This window comes from Topomyia yanbarensis, chromosome 1 (genome assembly GCF_030247195.1).
Source record: "Topomyia yanbarensis strain Yona2022 chromosome 1, ASM3024719v1, whole genome shotgun sequence".
NCBI lineage: Eukaryota > Metazoa > Arthropoda > Insecta > Diptera > Culicidae > Topomyia > Topomyia yanbarensis.
In genome coordinates this window covers 1,504,398-1,525,867 of record NC_080670.1, presented here as the reverse complement: position 1 = coordinate 1,525,867, position 21,470 = coordinate 1,504,398, and the positions used below count along the sequence as shown (strand labels likewise).

Genomic DNA, 21,470 nt, shown 5'->3' with positions numbered 1-21,470 from the left:
GTTGTTGATGTTATTCTTGTTTATGTTATTGTCTACCTCTACTGCTTCGATGATCAATACAGTTTGAACGGCCTACTGATATGTTGATCACTGTCGATACCGGATTACCGTTGGCATCCGATAGGTTTCGATTTTGGTTCCCATCATATAGCCAAGAACAAGCACAGCAAAATTCTCGCAAGGAACTCCCTCAGTTGACGTGTCCCCAGAGTATTAAAATTGTTAATTCCTCCGCAAAACATGATACATTTATAACCCTCACGTACACCGGTTGTTTGGGGGGGGGGGAGAGGGGGGTGTTGTCGCATCACTCGACGAGCGTCCAGAGACACACATAAACACACATACATACACACAAACGCGTGGTCGCCAACGTTCAGAGGAGAAGACGAGTAAAGCCCAAAATTTATGGTCTTTTTTCGGCAGCTCATTTCGTTTTATTGCATTTCATGTGTAGTCGATTCCGAACGGGGGGTGCTCCAGTAGGTGACGGGTATTGACCGACAGGATTCACCCTTTCAATGACCGTCACCCCCCGTACAAGATTGTGCGAGAAGAAACTGGAAAAATCGGATGTGTTGGAGAATATATTCTCTCTGTTGCAGTGTAGTTTACTATTTTTCTTAATCAGTTATCTAAACATTTTCTTTTTTTCGTTTCTATTATAGAGTTTTTAAACTTAGAGTAATTCGCTTCTTTTTCGAATTTACCAACAACACTATGCCTGCCTCGATTCGTTTTCTTTCGCTTTCATTTTTTTTCATCCGTTGGTGCTGTACCTTGTATACACACACAAAAATAGGGTTCGTCAAAATTCACCCATTCCACTGATCTTTCAGGGATTAGAAAAACATATTGTTAAACTTTTCCTATTTCAAAGCCATATCCAAATGCACGTACATTCCTCTTAAGGGAGGCGTCTGGTGTAGTGGGCAAAAAATCGACTTCTTTTCTATTTGCCTAATTTTTAGTATTGAACCTCTCGCAATCTCGGTGGCCACGCTAAACTTCTTTGGTTTTAAACAGCCATGCATTCCTCGCGCGTATTTACTATAACACACGTTGATTTCAATCTATTGGCAACAATTTTCGAAAAACTGACAGCGATGAAAATACAATGTAAACAATACACTCTAAACTACTTCACCTAAATTTTCAAGAGAAAATACCCAATGGGTAATTTTTTACAGCATTTTTTTCCATGATGCAATTTGATGTGGGACACCTTTTAATAGCTCACTCAAACTCAAAAATTAATCAACGAATTGACTTGATTTTTTTATGGAGATGCCCAGTTTGTGTGGCCTGTCGATGAACCACAGAAATCTGAATAAATTTTTTCCTCTATTATCATGAAGAAAAATAAGCGATTTTTACATAATTATATGAGATTTTTCGGTTTTCATGAAGCCATTTTCCGATACTCGAACTTTTTTGTGGTTCATCGACTAACTACAAGCACAGACTAACAGACATAACACTATGAGGAAATTCCCTCAAAAATCATAGATCCGAAAATTTTCCCAGAACATTACCTCCACCTTTTATTCACGGTCCCAAACACTCATTTGTTGGTGGGTTACCCCTTGGGTTTGGGAACAATTTTTCACTAGTGGTCTTTCCCCCATATGCTTGTTTATATGTCAGTGGCGCCATAATTGCATATGTGGCCACAGTCCCAACTATAAATATATTTAAAATGACCGTTGAAGCGGGCGAAGCATTGTTTTCGAGTGTTATGTCTGTTAGTCTGTGCTACAAGTCTAAGCTTTACAAAACTGAATATTCCGTATCAGACAATTTTATCGAGAGTTATCGTGTTTACCGCGGTGCTCTTCGGCGTGGAAATGGTTGGACGTCTACTCTTGGAACGCTCGTATGTGTGGCTCTGCGTGATTGAAAAAAAATTTCGCGCACGATGAATGTATAAATAAATCTTAACATTACAAGAAAGATCCATTGTTACCTTGCCTTCAAAATTGTAAACCAAAATAACTTTCGGTTTGAGCACTGTACACCAGACCCCTCCCTTAAGTTATTTTATTATCTTATTTTATGAGGGATTTAAAAAGCAAAATACAGAGCCATACTTTTGCCCCTCCCCAAGGTTGAGGGGTTTGACGGTATTGCAAACATCATCAAGCATATTACGTGCATCAGTGCTACAGAACCTCTGACAGACAATTGCTTTAAGATGGTTATTGCATTACGCCTCGATAGTGGTGCATCGAAGAGACCGAGAGGGCTTATGCGTCTTTTTTATGTTCTATGTTTCTTCAAACTCTGCACCTGCGCATACCAACGCTTGACCAATAGTCTGTGCGCGGTGACGTGGCCGACTGGCGGGTCGACGTGGATTGACTTTTGCTGCGTGCCGCGTGCAAACGCAAACATTGTTCCACAATGCTCCACTGGTCTGTTTCTTTTGTACATCTATTTGTTTGCTTTTCCATACACTTCTAATCAAGCTCTTTGTATCTTTTTTTCTTTATCCGGCATGTTATGATTCCTTTTATTAGTATATAGAGCGCTGTTCGAAAAAATAGCAGCGCTGCCGTGCATTCTACTCTCCAATAACATTGTATGTCTTTGTAAGTGACGTATAGTACAAAGAGTAAAACGCGCCATTTTTAGGTATCATTGGCTTATTGTTTACAAAACATAGCTGTAATTTCTGAAGAAAGTCGATATGAAGCTGTTCGAAAAAATAGCAGCGTTACCACAAAATGTTTTTCAATCACCAAAGTTCTCAAGATTTTCTGTTTATCTACTTTGTTCGGTATGGCATTCCTACGCTTACAGTTAGCCCGAAATTGTAAGTTTACATGTTGTAGTATTTCATGATAATGGGTTGTTCGAAGCACTGTACAGTCAAGCAACGAAATCTCATCAAACGGTTGATGGCTAGTGGCAAAACATACCGTGAAGATCAGGAACTTTTACAATGTTCTGCAAAAAAGATACACAATGCATTCCACTGGACAAACTAAAGTGATACTAGCGGTAGAAAGCGAGAGGTAGATGGGTCGGAGCAAAAAATAATATCCGTTAATATCTTCGAGAGAATTCTAAAAAGATCTGGAACTTTCTATTGCAACATCATCGAATAGAAAATGATTAATTAAGACAAATTTACACGCAATAAGTTCGATAAACTCACAACACTACACCTTCACAATTGTCTGAACTTTGCCGAATTTCACACCAATTGGACCATCGCAAAATGGCGTAACATTTAGTGGGCTGATGTTAGTAAAGAGGTATTATTTGGCTAAAAGGGTAGCGTCAGTGGGTTAGACGTCCACCAGGTACTGAATTTTTACCACTATATACGATGCAAACATGTAAAACATATGCATATTAAATATATAACACTATTCTTGAAAAACGTACTCTCATACTATATGATATCTATACTCATATAGGTACAAACGCTCGTGGCCTTCGCGATAACACAAACCTGGTCACAAACGCGGCCATGCAATTGCAATAATCCACTCATACTTACGCCCGCGATTTCGCCAAAATGAAAACACCCCGGCGGTTAAGTAAACGTAGCACCTTTAAACTTCCAAACACAATCCCAAACATTAACCCACCACTCGCGCGATCATGAAACGGTCACGTCCGGAAGTCTTTCCTCGGTCCTAGCAATCATCTGGACTAATGCCTTCAGTTGAACCAATCAAAAAAGTGACGCTCATATTTACTAAACATCACGTTCCATGGTGACATGACCTGGTACTCTAGCGATATGGGGAAACGGACTCTCTTCTACCATCTGCACCATACACTAAAAATTAAGCATCAGATTCACGGTCCGCGCGCGATCATTCAAGAATACACGCTACATCATTATAAAATCGAAATTATACACAAATGCTTGAGCCTTTCGCGACCATCCACGGCTCCTACACCCGCGGTCTCGTAAACATGATAACATCCTGGTGATAAAGTGAATGTCTCAGCTCCTATAAATTATCAAACGCGGTCTCAAGCGTGAACCTAAAAACTCCCGCGGTCGCACGATCAAGAATCGGTCACTTCCGGATGTTTCTATCCTTGATATCAGCAAACTAGGTCCATCCCTTCAATTTGACCAATTAAAAAAAGAAAGCTCTCATATCCACTAGACACCACGTTACATGACGACATGACCGGGGACTCTAGTGATATGAGGTAACTTACTCCTTGTCAGAATGTGAATTGTACACCGAAAACTAACTACCAGAATGAAGGTCCGCGTGACCATCCAAGAACGCACGTGTATACAACACATACACACCTACGCCCGCGATCGCGAAAACTTGATAACACCTCGGTAATAAGGAGAACGTTTTAGCACTTACGAAGTTTCAAACGCGAACTTACAAACGTCTGTTTTCGCGCGATCATGTCCGGAAAGCATTACCCTCTGTCGTAATAACTTAGGTCCATACATTCAGTTGGACCAATCAAAAAATAAAGCTCATATCCACTAGACAACATGTTCCATGGCGACATTTCCGGGAACTCTAGCATCTAGCATCCGAGCCGTACACGAATAATTAAGTATCAGATTCACGGTTCGCGCGTGATTATTCTAGAGCACACGCGAATAATGGAAAGGCAATCGGTTTTAATATAGAATTTATACACGCGAAGTTTATGTTAGCACACGCGACATTCAAACGCACACGCGATCGAACACGTTAACGTACAAATGCTTGAGCCCATCGCGATGATACACGCGATCGCGAGTCTCTACGCCCGCACATACCTGAGCCGTACAATGAATATCACATTCAGAATCATGGCCCGCTACAATTGGCCTAAAGCAATGTTTTATTGGGCGACATTGCCTGTCTCGTCTGCAAATTGTAGTATGTGATTCTGACGGGAAGCCCTTCCGAGAACCTAGCTCTACAGCTCCAGCAGGACAACTCTCAAGAAAAAAATACAGAGCCATAGTTTTACATTCAGCGTTTGCCCCTTAACTCGCCGCAGTGTAAAATAATCATCATTCGATTGGCTCTAGAAAATAATTGATAAGTTTTGTAATTGCGCTGTAATAATCAAAAGCGAAAGTAAACAGAGTCTCTCCTTGTTCAATACGTATATTCGAAAAAATACTATGCACATACATGAGAAAGGATTCATTTAGGGCCAATATCTTTAGGTACGTTTCCACGAACTAAAGGTACAAACATCCATCAAAAAGTCATGACCTACTGTTGACCGTTTGAAAATGGCGTATTGTTCCGAAGCAACAATCATTGTTCGTAAAATAGTTTCAATCAAGCATTGTTTCCCTATTCAGGAGAGAAAGAGAGGTCAGGGTGGCGGCAATTCAAACGAGATATTGACATATAGGGAAAGTTCAAAACGACTATTCTGTACGTGGTAGGAATAAGTGCTTGGTGGGAAATTGAATTTTAAACCGTTCTACTGGAGAATATTTGCTCATTCCCGTACTGTGATTGGACAAACCCCTCTCGGTATGCCGAAACAAAAACAATTCACAGTGTTTGTTTGTTTTATGAATTGTATGTGCACCGGCTGGAGTGCTGGCCTTTACTCAAAGCTGGTTTTGCGAAACAAAATATTTTCCATTACGAAACAAGCAGCAATTGCTTCGCTCAAGGGCTCGGATCCTCCCAACTGCACAAGCACGTAGTAATTGAATACGGACGGTACTGTTTTAGCTGGCAGCAGTGCGCCCGAAAGTTAAAGCTGAATCGAATACACCCGAACCCTAACCGAAGCTCCTGTACTGTCTAATCCAATATATTATAGTGGTTAACCACTTTAAGACATGAAGTTTTTGACTCTGATATAAGATAGTCATTTAAATATCTGTTGTACATTTTGAACACCCTCTTTCTCCGGCGGAGAGCTCACTCGCTGGTCGGTTCTGGATAGGAGGAGCATTGGACCATTGACCACTACACCACCACTGCTTCTCGAAAGGCTTCTTTTCGCATGTTTGGAGATAAAAAGGAAGAGGCACAAAAGCTGGCACTACACGGTCGTCGTACACACAAACATAAACAAATACCGCACCCGAAGTGGTATCTGGGGCTAAAGTTATGCTCCACCACAACGCCAGCCGTGCTACTGTTGTACTGTAGTGGGTAACAAAGCCCAGAACTAACCGAGAGAGGCGGGGAGGGGTCGTAAAACGAGAAAACGAGCCATTCTTGGCATGGCTTGCTTGTACTCAGCAGATACTTCCGGAGAAAACAAAATGCTCCCTTACTCACTCTTCACCCCGCTTGTCATTCCATCCATTTGCCAACTACTGCCGATGGTTTCTGCTTGGTCATTGATCGGATCGCAGCAGCCCGAGAAAATGCATTAACATAACCTTCCCATTTCCCGTGTGGTGATCCCAAAGTGCACGCTGCAATGGATCCCTTTTTCTTCTACTTGCTGCTACTGTCCATTATCCATGCTGAAAATGGGGAACAGCATACACCATTTGTATACAACACATCGTTTATCGTTTCAATATGGTTTGAAAATTAAATAAAATGAGGAGGAAAATGTTGACCATTGGCGTACAGGAACTTTCGCAGGCACTCAAGTACCCAAGCTTAGAGAGGTTATGACAATGATGATGATGATGATGATGATGGCGCCATAGGAAAAGAATCCCGCAGGGAGGAGCTAGAGAGCACGGATGACCCCCTACTAGGCAAGCCGGAACGGATTCCAGTGCCTTACCGGTGCGGTGTGTGGAATGGTCGACACTTGCAAAAGAGTCACAATTGCAGTCCACACCAGTCTTGTTCCGTTTTCGATTCTATGTACAGAGATTCACAGTTAAGTACATCTACTCAAGCGATGCAAGAAGATGCAATCCGATCCGATCCGAAAACGATCCGATCCGATCCGTGCTTGGTTCGTTTGATTTTCGCTGACCGGTGCTTGGTAGAGGGGCAAGGAGGTTTGTATTCGTTTTCTGAATCATGGCTTACTGTGCAACTGCTCGGTAAAAGAAACTGCTCTTGATGCAAATCGATGAAATGATACACGTCACCCGGAATAATACCTGCTGCTGCTGCTGCTGCTGCTGCTGCTTTGAGTGCAGCGGAGATCTTGTTTGATTTAATGGAGAATAGAAATGAGGCGGCAAGCTAACGGCGGATGGAATGGGGAATGATAAGAGTTGAATGAATGATTGTTGATTTTTACCGATTCGAAATTTTTCGAACGGTGCCGGAAATTCAAGGGTTTGCTTGCTTTTTCTGAAATATTTCTGTATTGAGTCGAAAACACTGGCCTTGAATTTCCAGAAATGTGGTTCGTTGTGTAATCGACGTGTTGTTTGCTTTGCAATGTTCCAAGCTTTTTGATTCACACACGGAAAAAAACCCCTTGATAAATTTTAGACGGACAAAACGGGGACATTGACAAAATCGGGGCATATTTTTTGACTTTTTTAAATAATCGAGACCAAATATTCTTCTTTATTACTTAAATTCCTTTTATAAGCACTTCTGATTATTTAGCATAAATTTTCTTTAAAACTAAAAATTAAAAAAGTGTTTTTATTTTTGCATATTTGGCATTCCTAAGAAAAATAAATGATCCAGAAAGGATTTACTTGTATTTGGCTTGGTTCGGCTGCTAGATCCCATCAAAAAGATTTGCATATGATGTTGACAAAATCGGGTCCAAAACTGATCGTGTAGTAAATGTAAAAACTGTTTCCATGATCGATCTTTTCGAGCATTCTTTAGAAACTTTACTAAACTTACTAATACTCCTAAAATTTTAAAATCACTGAAATCGTAAATTGTAAAATTAATAAAATTGCCAAATATCAAAAAAAATGCCAAATTTTCTAAAATTATTCCAGGTCAATTCGACGAAAGCCATCTGGTCGAATATGCTATTGAACCGAATACCGTTCGGCCGAATGTCATATAACTGAAAGCTATTTGGTGGAAAGGTTCGTTTGGCTGAAAGTGCTATTTGCTCGAATATTATTAGTCGAATGCCATTTGACTGAATGCTAATTGGCCGAAGCCGCTTTAATCGAATGTCAGCGATTTTCTATTTTTTTTCAGTATTTTTATAACGTCGAATCGTTTCTTTGAAGGCTACTGAACAGCAAACAGAACTGATAAAAAAAAATAACAAGCGAAATTCTCAGACTCTACGACTCCTTGTATTGAACTTTTGGGTTGTTTGGCTCTTGAACTGTTGAACTTGCTTTCAAGTTCTTCTCTTGATCTTTGAATCTCTTGGGTTTGTGGGTTCTAGGATTTTTGAGTTCTTTAGCTTGAGCCCCGGTGTTGGCTACTTGGACTCTGGAATTCGTGGGCACTTGAACTATAGTCTCAAAGGCATTTTGTGTTTTTGGGGGTTTACACTTGGACTCTTGGGTTGTTGAGTTTTAGGGCTTTTGCTGTTGCTGATCTGTAGAGCTCTTGGGCTATGGAGCTTTTGGGGTGTTGGGTTCTTGGGTTGTTGGGGTCTTGAATTGTTGGGCTCGTGGACTGTTGGGCTCTTGGACTGTTGGGCTTTTGGACTGTTGGGCTCTTGGACTGTTGGGCTCTTGGACTGTTGGGCTCTTGGACTGTTGGGTTCTTGGACTGCTGGGCTCTTGAACTGTTGGGCTCATGGACTGTTGGGCTCTTGGACTGTTGGGCTCTTGGACTGTTGGGCTCTTGGACTGTTGGGCTCTTGGGCTCTTGAACTGTTGGGCTCTTGGACTGTTGGGCTCTTGGGCTGTTGAGCTCTTGGACTGTTGGGCTCTTGGACTGTTGGGCTCTTGAACTGTTGGGCTCTTGGACTGTTGGGTTCTTGGACTGCTGGGCTCTTGAACTGTTGGGCTCATGGACTGTTGGGCTCTTGGACTGTTGGGCTCTTGGACTGTTGGGCTCTTGGGCTCTTGAACTGTTGGGCTCTTGGACTGTTGGGCTCTTGGGCTGTTGAGCTCTTGGACTGTTGGGCTCTTGGACTGTTGGGCTCTTGGACTGTTGGGCTCTTGGACTGTTGGGCTCTTGGACTGTTGGGCTCTTGGACTTTGGGTTCTTGGACTGCTGGGTTTTTGAACTGCTGGGCTCATGGACTGTTGGGCTCTTGGACTGTTGGGCTCTTGGACTGTTGGGATCTTGGACTTTAGGTTCTTGGACTGCTGGGTTTTTGAACTGCTGGGCCCTTGGACTGTTGGGCTCTTGGACTGTTGGGCTCTTGGACTGTTGGGCTCTTGGACTGTTGGGCTCTTGGACTGTTGGGCTCTTGGACTGTTGGGCTCTTGGACTGTTGGGCTCTTGGACTGTTGGGCTCTTGGACTGTTGGGCTCTTGGACTTTGGGTTCTTGGACTGCTGAGTTTTTGAACTGCTGGGCTCATGGACTGTTGGGCTCTTGGACTGTTGGGCTCTTGGACTGTTGGGCTCTTGGACTGTTGGGCTCTTGGACTGTTGGGATCTTGGACTGTTGGGCTCTTGAACTGTTGGGCTCTTGGACTGTTGGGCTCTTGGACTGTTGGGCTCCTGGACTTTTGGGCTCTTGGACTGTTGGGCTCTTGGACTGTTGGGCTCTTGGACTTTGGGTTCTTGGACTGCTGAGTTTTTGAACTGCTGGGCTCATGGACTGTTGGGCTCTTGGACTGTTGGGCTCTTGAACTGTTGGGCTCTTGGACTGTTGGGCTTTTGGACTGTTGGGCTCTTGGACTGTTGGGATCATGGACTTTAGGTTCTTGGACTGCTGGGTTTTTGAACTGCTGGGCTCTTGGACTGTTGGGCTCTTGGACATGTGGGCTCTTGGACTGTTGGGCTCTTGGATTGTTGGGCTCTTGGACTGTTGGGATCTTGGACTGTTGGGCTCTTGAACTGTTGGGCTCTTGGACTGTTGGGTTCTTGAACTGTTGGGCTCTTGGACTGTTGGGCTCTTGGACTTTTGGGCTCTTGGACTGTTGGGCTCTTGGACTGTTCAGCTCTTGGACTGTTGGGCTCTTGGACTATTAGGCTCTTGGACTGTTGGGCTCTTGGACTGTTGGGCTCTTGGACTGTTGGGCTCGTGGACTGTTGGGCTCGTGGACTGTTGGGCTCGTGGACTGTTGGGCTCGTGGACTGTTGGGCTCTTGGACTGTTGGGCTCTTGGACTGTTGGGCTCTTGGACTGTTGGGCTCTTGGACTGTTGGGCTCTTGGACTGTTGGGCTCTTGGACTGTTGGGCTCTTGGACTGTTGGGCTCTTGGACTGTTGGGCTCTTGGGCTGTTGGGCTCATGGACTGTTGGGCTCGGACTGTTGGGCTCTCGGATTGCTGGGCTCTCGGGAAGGCTGGGCTCTGGGACTGCTGGACTGATGGGAACTTGGACTGTTGGGTTCTGAGACTGTTGGGCGCTTGGACTGCTGGGCTCTTGGACTGCTGGGCTCTTGGACTGCTGGGCTTTTGGACAGTTGGGCTCTTGGGCTGTTGGGCTCTTGGGCTTTTTGGCTCTTAGGCTCTTGGACATGTGGGCCCTTGTGGTCTAGGGCTCTTGGGTTCTTGAGCTCTTGGGCTCCGGAGCTCTTGGGTCACTTGAGCATCGATAATTATTAGGCAATTTCGTGTTTAAGGATTCGTAACAAAATTATTCAACTGGCTGTAGTAGAAGCTACTTTCTTTCACTGCAAGTACTACATCCTATCTCAATAAAAATCAATTCTAATCAGCATTAATGACAGTACCTACACTAATCCTCTTTACAACTTTCAGCAAGGCCCAGTCATATTTCTCTTCTATTTTAAAATCATAATATAAGAACACCGCCAATCTACTGTCGATGACATGGATTTTTTTTTACAAATGTGGGATTCAAACGATACCGAGTTTTCAATAAAAACTCCCACATTTACTCTGCATACCTCAAAATTTCAAATAGTGTAGGTTTTTTTTTATAACGAACAACTTTATTGAAACTTGCATAATGATTGGAGGTTACCGGACAAACTTCGGAGATCAAAAAATTTTTTTGAAAATGTATTCTAAGCAGCATATTACATTATATTAGAATATCTTTTTACCACAAAGTCGAATCACTTGGCAGCCTTCTGCTATGGTGATTCTTTCATTTTCAACTATACACCTGAGGATTTTAGGATACATAAGATGATGCTGGCTATTTTTACTGAATTTATTGTTTCCATTGCCATTTCGTACATTTTTACATACAGACAAAAATTCTTGTGAGTAAACCAGAAGCATCGGAACAAGTCGAAATGGGACTTCTGGAGCCAATTACCATTCGATTCAGTAGAAAAAAGTCAATGTTCATGCCGGTCTAATATTCTGCTGATTCCCTGTACATTTTCAGCTAGTCCAGATCGATAACTGAGTAGCAACCAGGGATGGTCGCACAAGCTTGAGCGCAAGCATTCCAAGATGCTCTTCCGTCCAAGGATTATGGAGTTATACCACACAAACTACATACACTATACATCATAGATAAGGCATCCTCTTTTGCTAGTTCTTACTAGAATGGTAAACGCTTTATTATTGTACCGAAAAATATGGGAAGAAATTATTGAAAAAACAGGGTCCGCTTCCTGTATTCAAATTATGAATGATATGATGAAAAGTTTGGAACTAGAATCAAAGTTATGTTTAGCTTTCACAAGGAATTGTGACATTGTGCGGCGAATTCTCCAGATCAGTTGTTGTGGGATCCAATTTTTCGACGAAACGGTTTTCAAAAAGTGTTCGACATGTGTTCAATTTTTTTCTTATCGGACCAAAAAGAAATTTCAGGATAATGTTGCTGGTGTCCGGTATTTCTCATGATGATGGCTATTAAATCGAGCACTGCCATTCGAAGGAACAATAATGAATAGAAACAGGATCCAACGGATAGTCGGATAAGAATAACTTCTTTGTTCTGTTATCGATGTTCGAACGTTTATTGTGACAAATTTTTGCAAGACTCTTCATTTCGATAAATCAATTGATAGAAATGGCTTTATTGGAACTTGTCAAAATTGTAGCGGTGAATCCTAATTGATATTTCATCATTCCACTGAGAATGCTTGGAATGTCGACATGGTATCAATAATCTGATGAAATCATTCCTTTTAAAAGTCTTTCGAAGTTCAGCTGTTCCACATAAACCCCGCTTGGCAGTAATTGTTTACGGCATACGTTTGAGGAGACACGGTGCGTATGCTATTCCACCACCAGTGCATTTTATAGGGTCTATTTTGGTAGTTCACGGCCCGTTTACGGCCGTTAACAAACACACATCAAAATCGGATCTGTTCGACTGACTTTTTGATTACTTAAAAAGTGCCGTTATCTTGGGTAATAAATTATTGTCGAAATCGAATATTGTCAGGGGGGTAAACAACGCGTTGCTACTCTGAAGCTAACGTAGTAACGAATAAACGGCAAGATTGTTTTTTTTTTTCTAAAGAAGCCGGGTCAGAGTCGCGCGCCAGTAGTTTTGGTGGGTCGTCGGCGGTAGTGAGCGAGAGCGTTCCAATCAACTACAGTTTGATGGGGACGAACGAGAGAGAAAATGACATTGCAGTGGGATTGGTTTGGGTGGGAAAAATATAGTAACGAAAGCTTTTTCTCAATCACCGTACATTCATTCATGAGTGAAACCGAATGGTGCAAGGGATGGTAGATGAATGGTCGGTCGCATTTATTGCGTAGATATACAGGTGCGGCTGATTGCGTTTAATTTCTAAAGGATATTCAAATGAATATTGCATGATAAATCACATCTTAATAATCATACAGTGACTTAACAATGTAGTTGTCACATAAAATCACCCAAATTCGCGTTTAGTTCTTGATTCAGATACGATTTCAGACGATTGCTGTTTTCCCGGAAAGCTCAAAACCATCGCAAAGCTTTCCATGTCATTCGGGATTCTCTCGCTGAACCGGTTCGGGACGAACCATATACACTCACTAACTCGAAGCATCGCACAAACAATTCCACAAACACAAATACCAAGTAGCAGCAGCAGTAGCAGAGTGCGATGACGACGGGTTGCTTTGATCAAACACGACCAGCAACAACGGGAAAATTGCCGAAACGAAACCGAGCGGAAAACAAAAACAACAACACCAACAACAGAGCGAACCAAGCAATGCAAAAATGTTCGAACCGTAACGTGTGTGTGTGTATTTAGGTTTGGTATTGTTAAGTTCGTTTATCGAAAGCTTCTCATCGCTCAGCATCGAGAGAGGCCCTTCGGTACGTGACTGTGATGAGTTTAGTGAGAAAACTCATCCCTTGGATCGTGGTGTGGGCTCGTGTTGCGTTAGAAGGGTGGCGAAAATTTTCGTTGATGAGATGACGACGAGAAGCTCACAAGTCACTTTATAGTAGTGGAAGAAAAAAATACGTTGAACATAAAAAACAACGTGGTAAATCGTTGTTTTGTGCGAATGTCGCCAGAAGCCAGCGAGAGGCATGCAAAAACAAAGCACAATCGAGTCGGAATCGAATTTTTTTATGCCCTTCGCAGGGAGGCCAATCTGGGGGTGTGTGAGACTCGGATGAAAGTGGATGGGTTTGCGCTCGCTATTTGTGGGTTGGAAACATTTGCTGAACGGAGAGTGTAGTAGGCCTTGACAATGAAGCTTGGATGGAAGATAATTTGATATTGTCTTGTGGTGCGGAATTTGCAGCTTGCTTGGTTATTATGGAATTTGTTTCGTCAACTATCTGATTTCAATGTGAAAGGCCAAGGCGAACATTACTTTGGTCGACTCGCTCGCTCTGGTCGGGAGGGGAACGGGATATGCTTCAAGGTTTGCCGTTTAGTAAAATCGTTAAGGAAATCATCACAAGGGTTTACTTTTATGGTTGTAATGTTAGGTATTTCAAAATTTACTTTCCATTGGACATCAAATGTAACTAAAGTGTAGAATAAATGACGACTCTTGTAGGCCTTCACTACCACTCAACGTTATAAAATCCTCACAAAAAAATCAATTTTGAAAAATATGCTTAATATCGGTTAGTAATTTAGGGATGAACCACTTAGCATAAAATCTTCAAAACATCTTTCAACAGATTCAAAGCTTAGAAAAAAAATCAATATTTATGAATAAATCATTGCAACAAAAGAACTCTCCGCACTATATTCATGTGTGTCAAGAAAATCACCGCAAACAAATGTGTATGTTTTGAGTTGGCATCATCACCATAATCGTCATCAATGGCAGTAGTAGCAGGCCATGCTCGGTGGCTTCGCTTCTTTGTTCTTTGTTCTTTAGCCCTCGGCTGCCAACGGCCGTTTTCGACTCATCAACAACCCACCACCTACTCCAGCCGCTTTCGCTCGAATCCCAATCGGCAAGGCTCGGAACGAACCGGTTCGCCTAATAAGAGAGCAAAGCCTACTGCTGCTCGGTTTGTTGTTGTTCGAAGTTCACTCTCCGATTCTCACGTTCACACATCCACACACACCGACGCAACCAGGTGTTATTCAGTCGATTGTAAACCAACCGCTTCGAGTTTGCCACATTGTTGTTGTGGTTGTTTTTCTTGTTTTTGTTGTTGTTTCTATTTTATTTGTTTGAGGGAAATACCGACCACGAGGACACTGGTAACCACGCGAAGCTCGTGATCGACCGACCGACCGACCGACGACGGGTAGCGAGACGAGTGCGCCGACGCCAACCCGAGGTACCGAGCACCACCGGAACCCGAATCGGGCGAAGGATACTCGTCGGCCCTTCCGGCGGCGACGGCAGGTTTCTTTTGTCTGCGACCAGTCGGCGAGCTTTAGTTAGAGCAGTGTCGCCTTACGGTTAGTACGATTTAGTTAGGACCCTGTGTGCTTTTGGCTGTATAGTTCCTGTACGTTAATAAAAATTTATACCTATATACATATATACACACACATGTTTATAGAATATTGTAACCAGTAAAAAAAACTCCGGAACAAAAACTGCTTGTGTAGGCTTTGTGCTCGTCGTCGAACATCTCGGTGCTGCAGTTTTTAACGAAGCTAGCGAAACGGAAAAAGTCCCAATTAAATTCGAATAATCCTGCAGGAAAGCCAGGTGGTGAAGGTGTGATACAAAGCAGGCGAGAAAAGTTTCAGTGTGTGTTTAATACAGTGTGTAGTCAATCCCCCCATTTGGCTCCCTCTCTCTCCTACCCCCCCTGGACAGGACATAACAGTCAAGGCAACAGCAGGCCACGTTGAAAGGCTAAATCTGAGGCAGAACAAAGGAAAATTAAGCGGAACTGACAAGAACATTTAATTTTATTTCGATATCCTTCGCTCACCCCGTTCCCCGTGTGTTCCGTAGCTACCGAACAACTCTGTCGTCTGATTGTCTGTTTCCGTAGCTCTAGTTGTACGCGAGAGCCTTTGGTTCATTTATTTCGCTTCTTTTTTCGGTGATTTAGTTCCATTATAAGCGGCGAAAACCAGAAGTCGGTGTAAAAGTGTTAGTGCTGCTCCATTTGTGTACAGATAATTTTCACGTCTGCAGGAAAATAGTGAAAACTTTGACGTCTGCTTGCCCGGTTGACCCGAGTTTCCTCCAGTCGAAACCGCCGTTTCTTCACACAAAGTGTAGGATGTCAAGCAGGGGAGGATAATAAAAAGCAAAAAATAAACGGGCATATAATAAAAACTAGTATATAAAAAATCATAGCCCCGAAGACCCGACAGCGCAGAGTATCGTAAAACGAGGGAGACCCCTTGGCAGCAACAAAATAAGTAAAAGAAGACATCGCGCGTTTGCCTTCAAAAGTTTAAATACACCGGGGACTAACAGCATAGCAGAGTAGTAGGCCACGATAAGGAAAAGTGTCTGCGAAAAAGCGACCCTTACCGCTGTTGTCGCCTTCGTCTTCTCCTCCTCCTACAACTAGCGAGTCTCCTCGGAAACCGTCACAATATTTCGCGCAAGAAAAATCGCACCGCATAATCGTGTGCAGAGATATTATTTACATTTCATTTCCTTTTAATAGCCGTGTAACCCGAACCCCCCCGTGCAAACCGGGCAAAGGGCCGCTCGTGGTCCCGCGTGGAAGGAACGTTTCGGTTCGAGGACGTTCTCGGTTTTTGCGTAGTGTTGTTTGGAAATAATTACATTTATTGAACTGCAAACGGTTCGGAACAGTAAGTGTTGAGAGTGGTGTCATAATTCGTCTAGTCAATTATCTGCGGTAAGCAACCCAACTAACAGAACTCAACCAAGAAACTGAATTCGGTTTTCAATCGAGAGAGTGACGCGCCAGGTTTGAGGGTACCTCCACGAGCACCACCAAGCGGACGCCAAGTGTGCGCCTGAAGCGAACCGAGCGAGGAAAGATGTTAACAATGTCAACACTGATGATGCCCGCACCGACGATGGCTCTCAGTGCCGCCCCCCAATTGACCGTTGGACCGCACAAACCGCCGGAAACGAAGCTACTCACCATTCACCCGGCTCACTCGCAGTCCCAGACAACACCGCAGCATCAGCTTCACCAGCACCAACAGCAGCAGCAGGCCGTGGCCGTTCAGCAACAGCAGCAGCAGCAACAGCAGCAGGCTGTGGCCCAGCAGCAAGCGGTGGCCGCACAACAGCAGGCTGCGGTGCAACAACAGCAAGCCCAACAGCAGGCACAACAGCAGCAGCAGTTACAGCAGCAGCTGGCTGCCTCCGTTAAACAAGGTAAGTTTGGTTACCTCACTGATTGAGCACGTCTATATTCATACACATGCACACGATGTTTGTATCATACCTGTACCTTTGTTCTGATTCGGTTTCAAACTGGATAAACTTAGTTCGATTTACGATCATTGCTCGACGAATTGGGAATTTGCTGTCAAGAGAACTGTTCATCTTCATATATTTGTTGTTTTTCGGTGGAGACGCGTTATGAATTGTTGACGCTTTAGCGCTTAGTTTCGTGACTCTAGATATACGTCTGCTAAAAAAACAAACTAATTGGACTTTCGCTAAAAATCAATGTTTACGTGTGCCGCGTAATCCTTTTTGACGATATTTTATTTGTGTACCGTGAAAAGTAGCAGCATCAAAGCAAGCCTTGGAAAATCAAATCAATCATTCAAAATCGACGCGAGTCAACACGTTTATGTATGTTGGATTTCGTCGACGAAGATTCGAATCCATATTTTAGAATTGGCAGACCAACCCAAACAAATTTCTACAACGGCAGATTGGGATATAAATCAAGCAAAATTATTGAAAAGGTCCTATGTGCAAATGAGAGCCTCTCTTTGTTTACTTTCTCTTCCGCTAATAACACGGTCTTTGCTGCTTAACTCTTTGCATAATATGCTAGTCGAAATCATAATCTACCAATATGTACTGGAACATTATTGGAAAGATTAATGGTGAAGCCGTGAAAATCAAAAGAGAAAGTAAACAAAGAGAGGCTCTCTTCTGCACATAGGTCCATTTCAAAAAGTAGGCGAGAAATCTTACAAGTTTGATTTGAAACTTTGTTTATGAAAACTAGTGTGGCAATCTTCGAGAAACCGATGCAAATTTATTTTTTTAATATGACCATTCCCTCCGGGTCTTACGAGACCCCGTCATCGGCGAACAATGTTTGGTTGATCATCAATTCCCTGAACTGATTCTATTTACCACTCATTTTTAGAAGATCTTTTTGGTGTATCACACGTTGATTTCAATCTATTCGCAACAATTTTCGAAAAATGACGTCGATAAAAATACAGTGTAAAAATACACTCTAAACTACTTCTACACAAAATTTCAAGAGAAAATACCCAATGGGTCATTTTTTCTACAGCGTTTTATCCGTGATGCAATTTGATGTGGGAGACCCTTTAATAGCGCTTTTCTCGAAATCACGATTTTTATTTTGGCGAACACGATAACTCTAACTAAAACTAATCAATGAATTAACCTTTATGAGAATGCGCAATAGTTGTAGCCTGTCAATGAACTACAGGAAACTAAATAAAATGTATTTTCTTCTTATTATTTTGAAAAAAAAAAAAGTATGCGAATGTTACAGTCAAATACAGTGGAAACCCGATTTTATCAGCCCCCGATTTTATCTACCCCCGATTTTATCATCTTTCTGACCCGATTTTATCATCTTTCTGACCCGATTTTATCAGCATCATATGAAAATTGATAGTTGGTAGTTTGATGGGCTCTAGCAGACGAACCAAGTTTAATTCGAGTAAATTCTTTCTTGGGCATATTCTTCTTACCTTAAAGATCCGAAAAATGCAAAAATAAAAATTAATTTTTTTTTATAAATTATGCACTGTCAGACCCCCTTAAGGGGAACTTAAATAATCAGAAAAGGTTGCGAGGCTATATCTAAGGACCAAAGAAGAATGTTTTAAGAACTTCGGTTTATTAAAATGAGAGAAAAATATATGTCCCGATTTTATCAATGTCCCTGTTTTATCAACTTAAAATTCACCAAGGTGCTGATAAAAACGGGTCTTTACTGTATGAGATGTTTCGGTTTTCATGCAGCCATTTTCAGAAATTCCAACTTTTATCTATTTTTTTCTTGGTTCATCGAGTAACTACAAGTCTTAGCTTTACAAAACTTATTGAATTTCATGTGTCAGTTATATCAAGAATGTTCGCTTGGGCGCTCCTTGACGTGGAAATGGTTGGACGTCTACTCTTGGAACGCTCTCGGAATGTGTCGTTCTACGTGACTGAAAACATTTTTTTTGCAAATTTCTATCACTTTTTTCAGAAAGTTGTAGACATTGACAGATCGCATAACTTTCTTTAACACATCAATATATTTGGATGTCAGCTTTGGAATAAAATAATATAAAGGAGAATTTCAGTAAAAATTTATTTTTCAATATGTCTAAAAATTGTGAAACTTTGTGAACCAATAATAAACACGATTAAATTTGTCGCAATGTGTCCCATAAGCAAGTGAAAAATTACAATCGGGACTTTCTGATCAGCATTCATTTTCCCTGAGAACACTACACTCAATATTTCATTATCTGAGAACACTACACTCAATATTTCGCATAAAAGTTCGTTTAGTTTCAAAACTTGCCATAAAAAAAAATATTGTGTTCAGTAAAATGATGAAATTTATTGGTGTCTGAAGCTTCCTATAATATACCTCTGTGATAGAAATTCATTGTATTGGTAAAAAATCAAAAAACACAAATAAATTATGCCAATTTAACTTATCTAAATATTTGTTTAATGTTAAATCAAAAAAATAGTTTCGAAAAGGGGAATACCCCCTTACAAAAAATAAAGTGCGAACCGATTCAGATGTTTTATCATTTTTGATGAAACTTTGCTGAAGACACCTAAGCACGAAAACATAATCGAAAGCCAGTAAATACTTTTGATCGTTTTTTTTTGCGTTTGGGGCCATTGTGCATCGAAGGCTATAAAACGGTTAGTTATGCTATCTCACCGACCATGCTGCTAGACTCAGGTGAAATGCCTGACTCCTACCAGCAGAAGACAAAAGATTCTTCACATTTCCTTTCGATTATGCCCATTCTAAGCCTACCTTGCTCCTGTTTTCCGTTCCGTGAGAATTACTGTTGCAAAATACCAGGCATTTGATTCCCTAGCCAAAAGACTAGAGCTCGTTTTCACTTCCTTGTCAGCAAACCGGAGCTTCTAACCGTAAAAAATGTGATCTAATACCATCCAGCGTTTTCCACGATGTAAAGGTAACTGGCTCTTCAGAAGAGTTTTCCAATCTAATTGTCGAATTCTTTCTCCAGCACTTGGGATCGCATTGACCGCATTATTGACAGTTACGGTGTAGAAGGTTTCGCCGCACTTACCAAAGTGGATACTTCTAAAGTTCCAGGAAGCGATGGTTTTCATGTGCTAATGCTTTGTCACTTCCCATATAAATTTCTGAGGCAGCTTTTCCGGAGATTTGGAACACGGCTGTCGTCTTTTCAGTCCAGAAAACAGAAGATATTCACAAAGTAGATAATTAAACTGCTTTGCAAAAATGTTTAAAAATATCGTTCACAACGCTTTGTATCACAACCAATCATCTCCAAGGTTCGGCACGGTTTTGTAACGCTCGATCACAATCATTCTTACCGTGTTACGTAAACAAAATTATGCACGAGACCGCGTAATGGCGACAAGTAGCCGTTTATATCGATATCTCGAAAGGATTCGACGAAGTAGCACACGATCTAGCAATTGCCATGCTAAGACGACTTGGATACCAACCCTGGGCAATGGGATTCATATCTGTTGAATCGTTACGTGCTTGTTGGATGGAATAATCTTAACTGAAATTCCATTCAACTAGCTTTTGGAGTCCCTCAAGGTAGTATACTGATACCGCTCATCATCATACCGTTTGTGAATGATCCAAGTCTACATCTGAACTGCGACAAAGTGCTGTATGGTAACGAACTATAGATATATTAAAGTTCCTACTAAAGATCGTGCAGATCTAAAATTGGACATAGACTTGTTATCGTGATGGTGAACATCAATACTCTGAATGACGAAATCCTGGAGAGTGTCGAAGCCGTCGCTGTTGTGCTATCTTATGACAACCGCCATTTAGCACATTTCGAGAAAAACGATTTTTAAAGTTGAAACTTATAAATGGTAGAAACAATTCAAAGAAGACAATTGATGCTTCTATCTATTCTGTATTAATCTCAAATATTACGAAGATGTAAACATGTGAACAAACGTGTCATAGGTGGGTATTAATGACGAAATTTGTATGGCGTATCATAATCGTGCATGGAAAATTTTCCATAGAAACAAATCATCAATTATTAACTTTTATTCATATCTTTGGCTTCATTTGGTCTACAAACAATCGGTGAGATGTATTTTGAAGGAAATGTGTCCAGGGAATCTAGAAAAATAGTTATTTTTAGTAGCAGTGTTACTAAATATGCAATAATTCCAGTTTAAACTGCTTTTTTCTTACAAGTCGTGTATTTTTATTTCGAAAATGATTATGCCATTGTGTTCCTCAGATAGTTTCACACATAAAACCATCTTAAGATAACTTGAAACAATTCCTAGACACAGTCATTTTAAGCAAAAAATTAAAATTTTCTCAGCATGTTTCTCGCAATATCTCAGTAACCAAGCAGAATGTCAAAATTCTGAAAACGTCACTTTATTGAGATTTTTTAAACAAGTGATGTGGCATACCTAACTCAGTTTACCCCAAAATGGCGCTTGTCAGAAGATAACACAACAGCGACGATCTACGATCTAGGAATCAACTTCACTAAACTGATGCGCTTCACAGAACCTATATCGTTGACAATTGTTAAGGCCTATGCAGTATTGGGTTTTATCCGTAAATGTAATCATTAACTCTCAAAAAGGCAAGCGGTCTCAGAGGCCCGAAGAGTTTCAATCATCGAGTGTAAATGAACCTTTATATAGGAATAGAAACTATCAAACCTTTTTGAGCTTTCAATTCTCTTTCTAATAAATCGGCAAAATTAGGTAGGTGATGTTTATTGAATTTTAGCTTGCCCTTTTTGAGGGTTAAAATATTATGACACCGTCATGAGCAAGTATA

The 21,470-nt window shown here is 41.6% G+C and overlaps 1 protein-coding gene across 10 annotated transcripts in view; it reads left to right on the top strand.

Moving 5' to 3' along the window:
• Positions 1 to 21,470, top strand: part of LOC131676570 (nucleolysin TIAR) — a 557,873-nt gene that overhangs the window by 295,817 nt on the left and 240,586 nt on the right. For 2 of the 10 annotated variants that reach the window (XM_058955694.1, XM_058955690.1), the window contains exon 1: positions 14,704 to 16,609. The exons of 7 other annotated variants lie outside the window; for them this stretch is intronic. In XM_058955694.1, coding sequence (XP_058811677.1) covers positions 16,264 to 16,609 — 346 coding nt within the window. In that variant the 5' untranslated portion in view covers positions 14,704 to 16,263. Of the gene's footprint in view, positions 1 to 14,702; positions 16,610 to 21,470 lie in introns of those variants that run through there. One more of the 10 variants, XM_058955689.1, reaches the window with a different exon arrangement.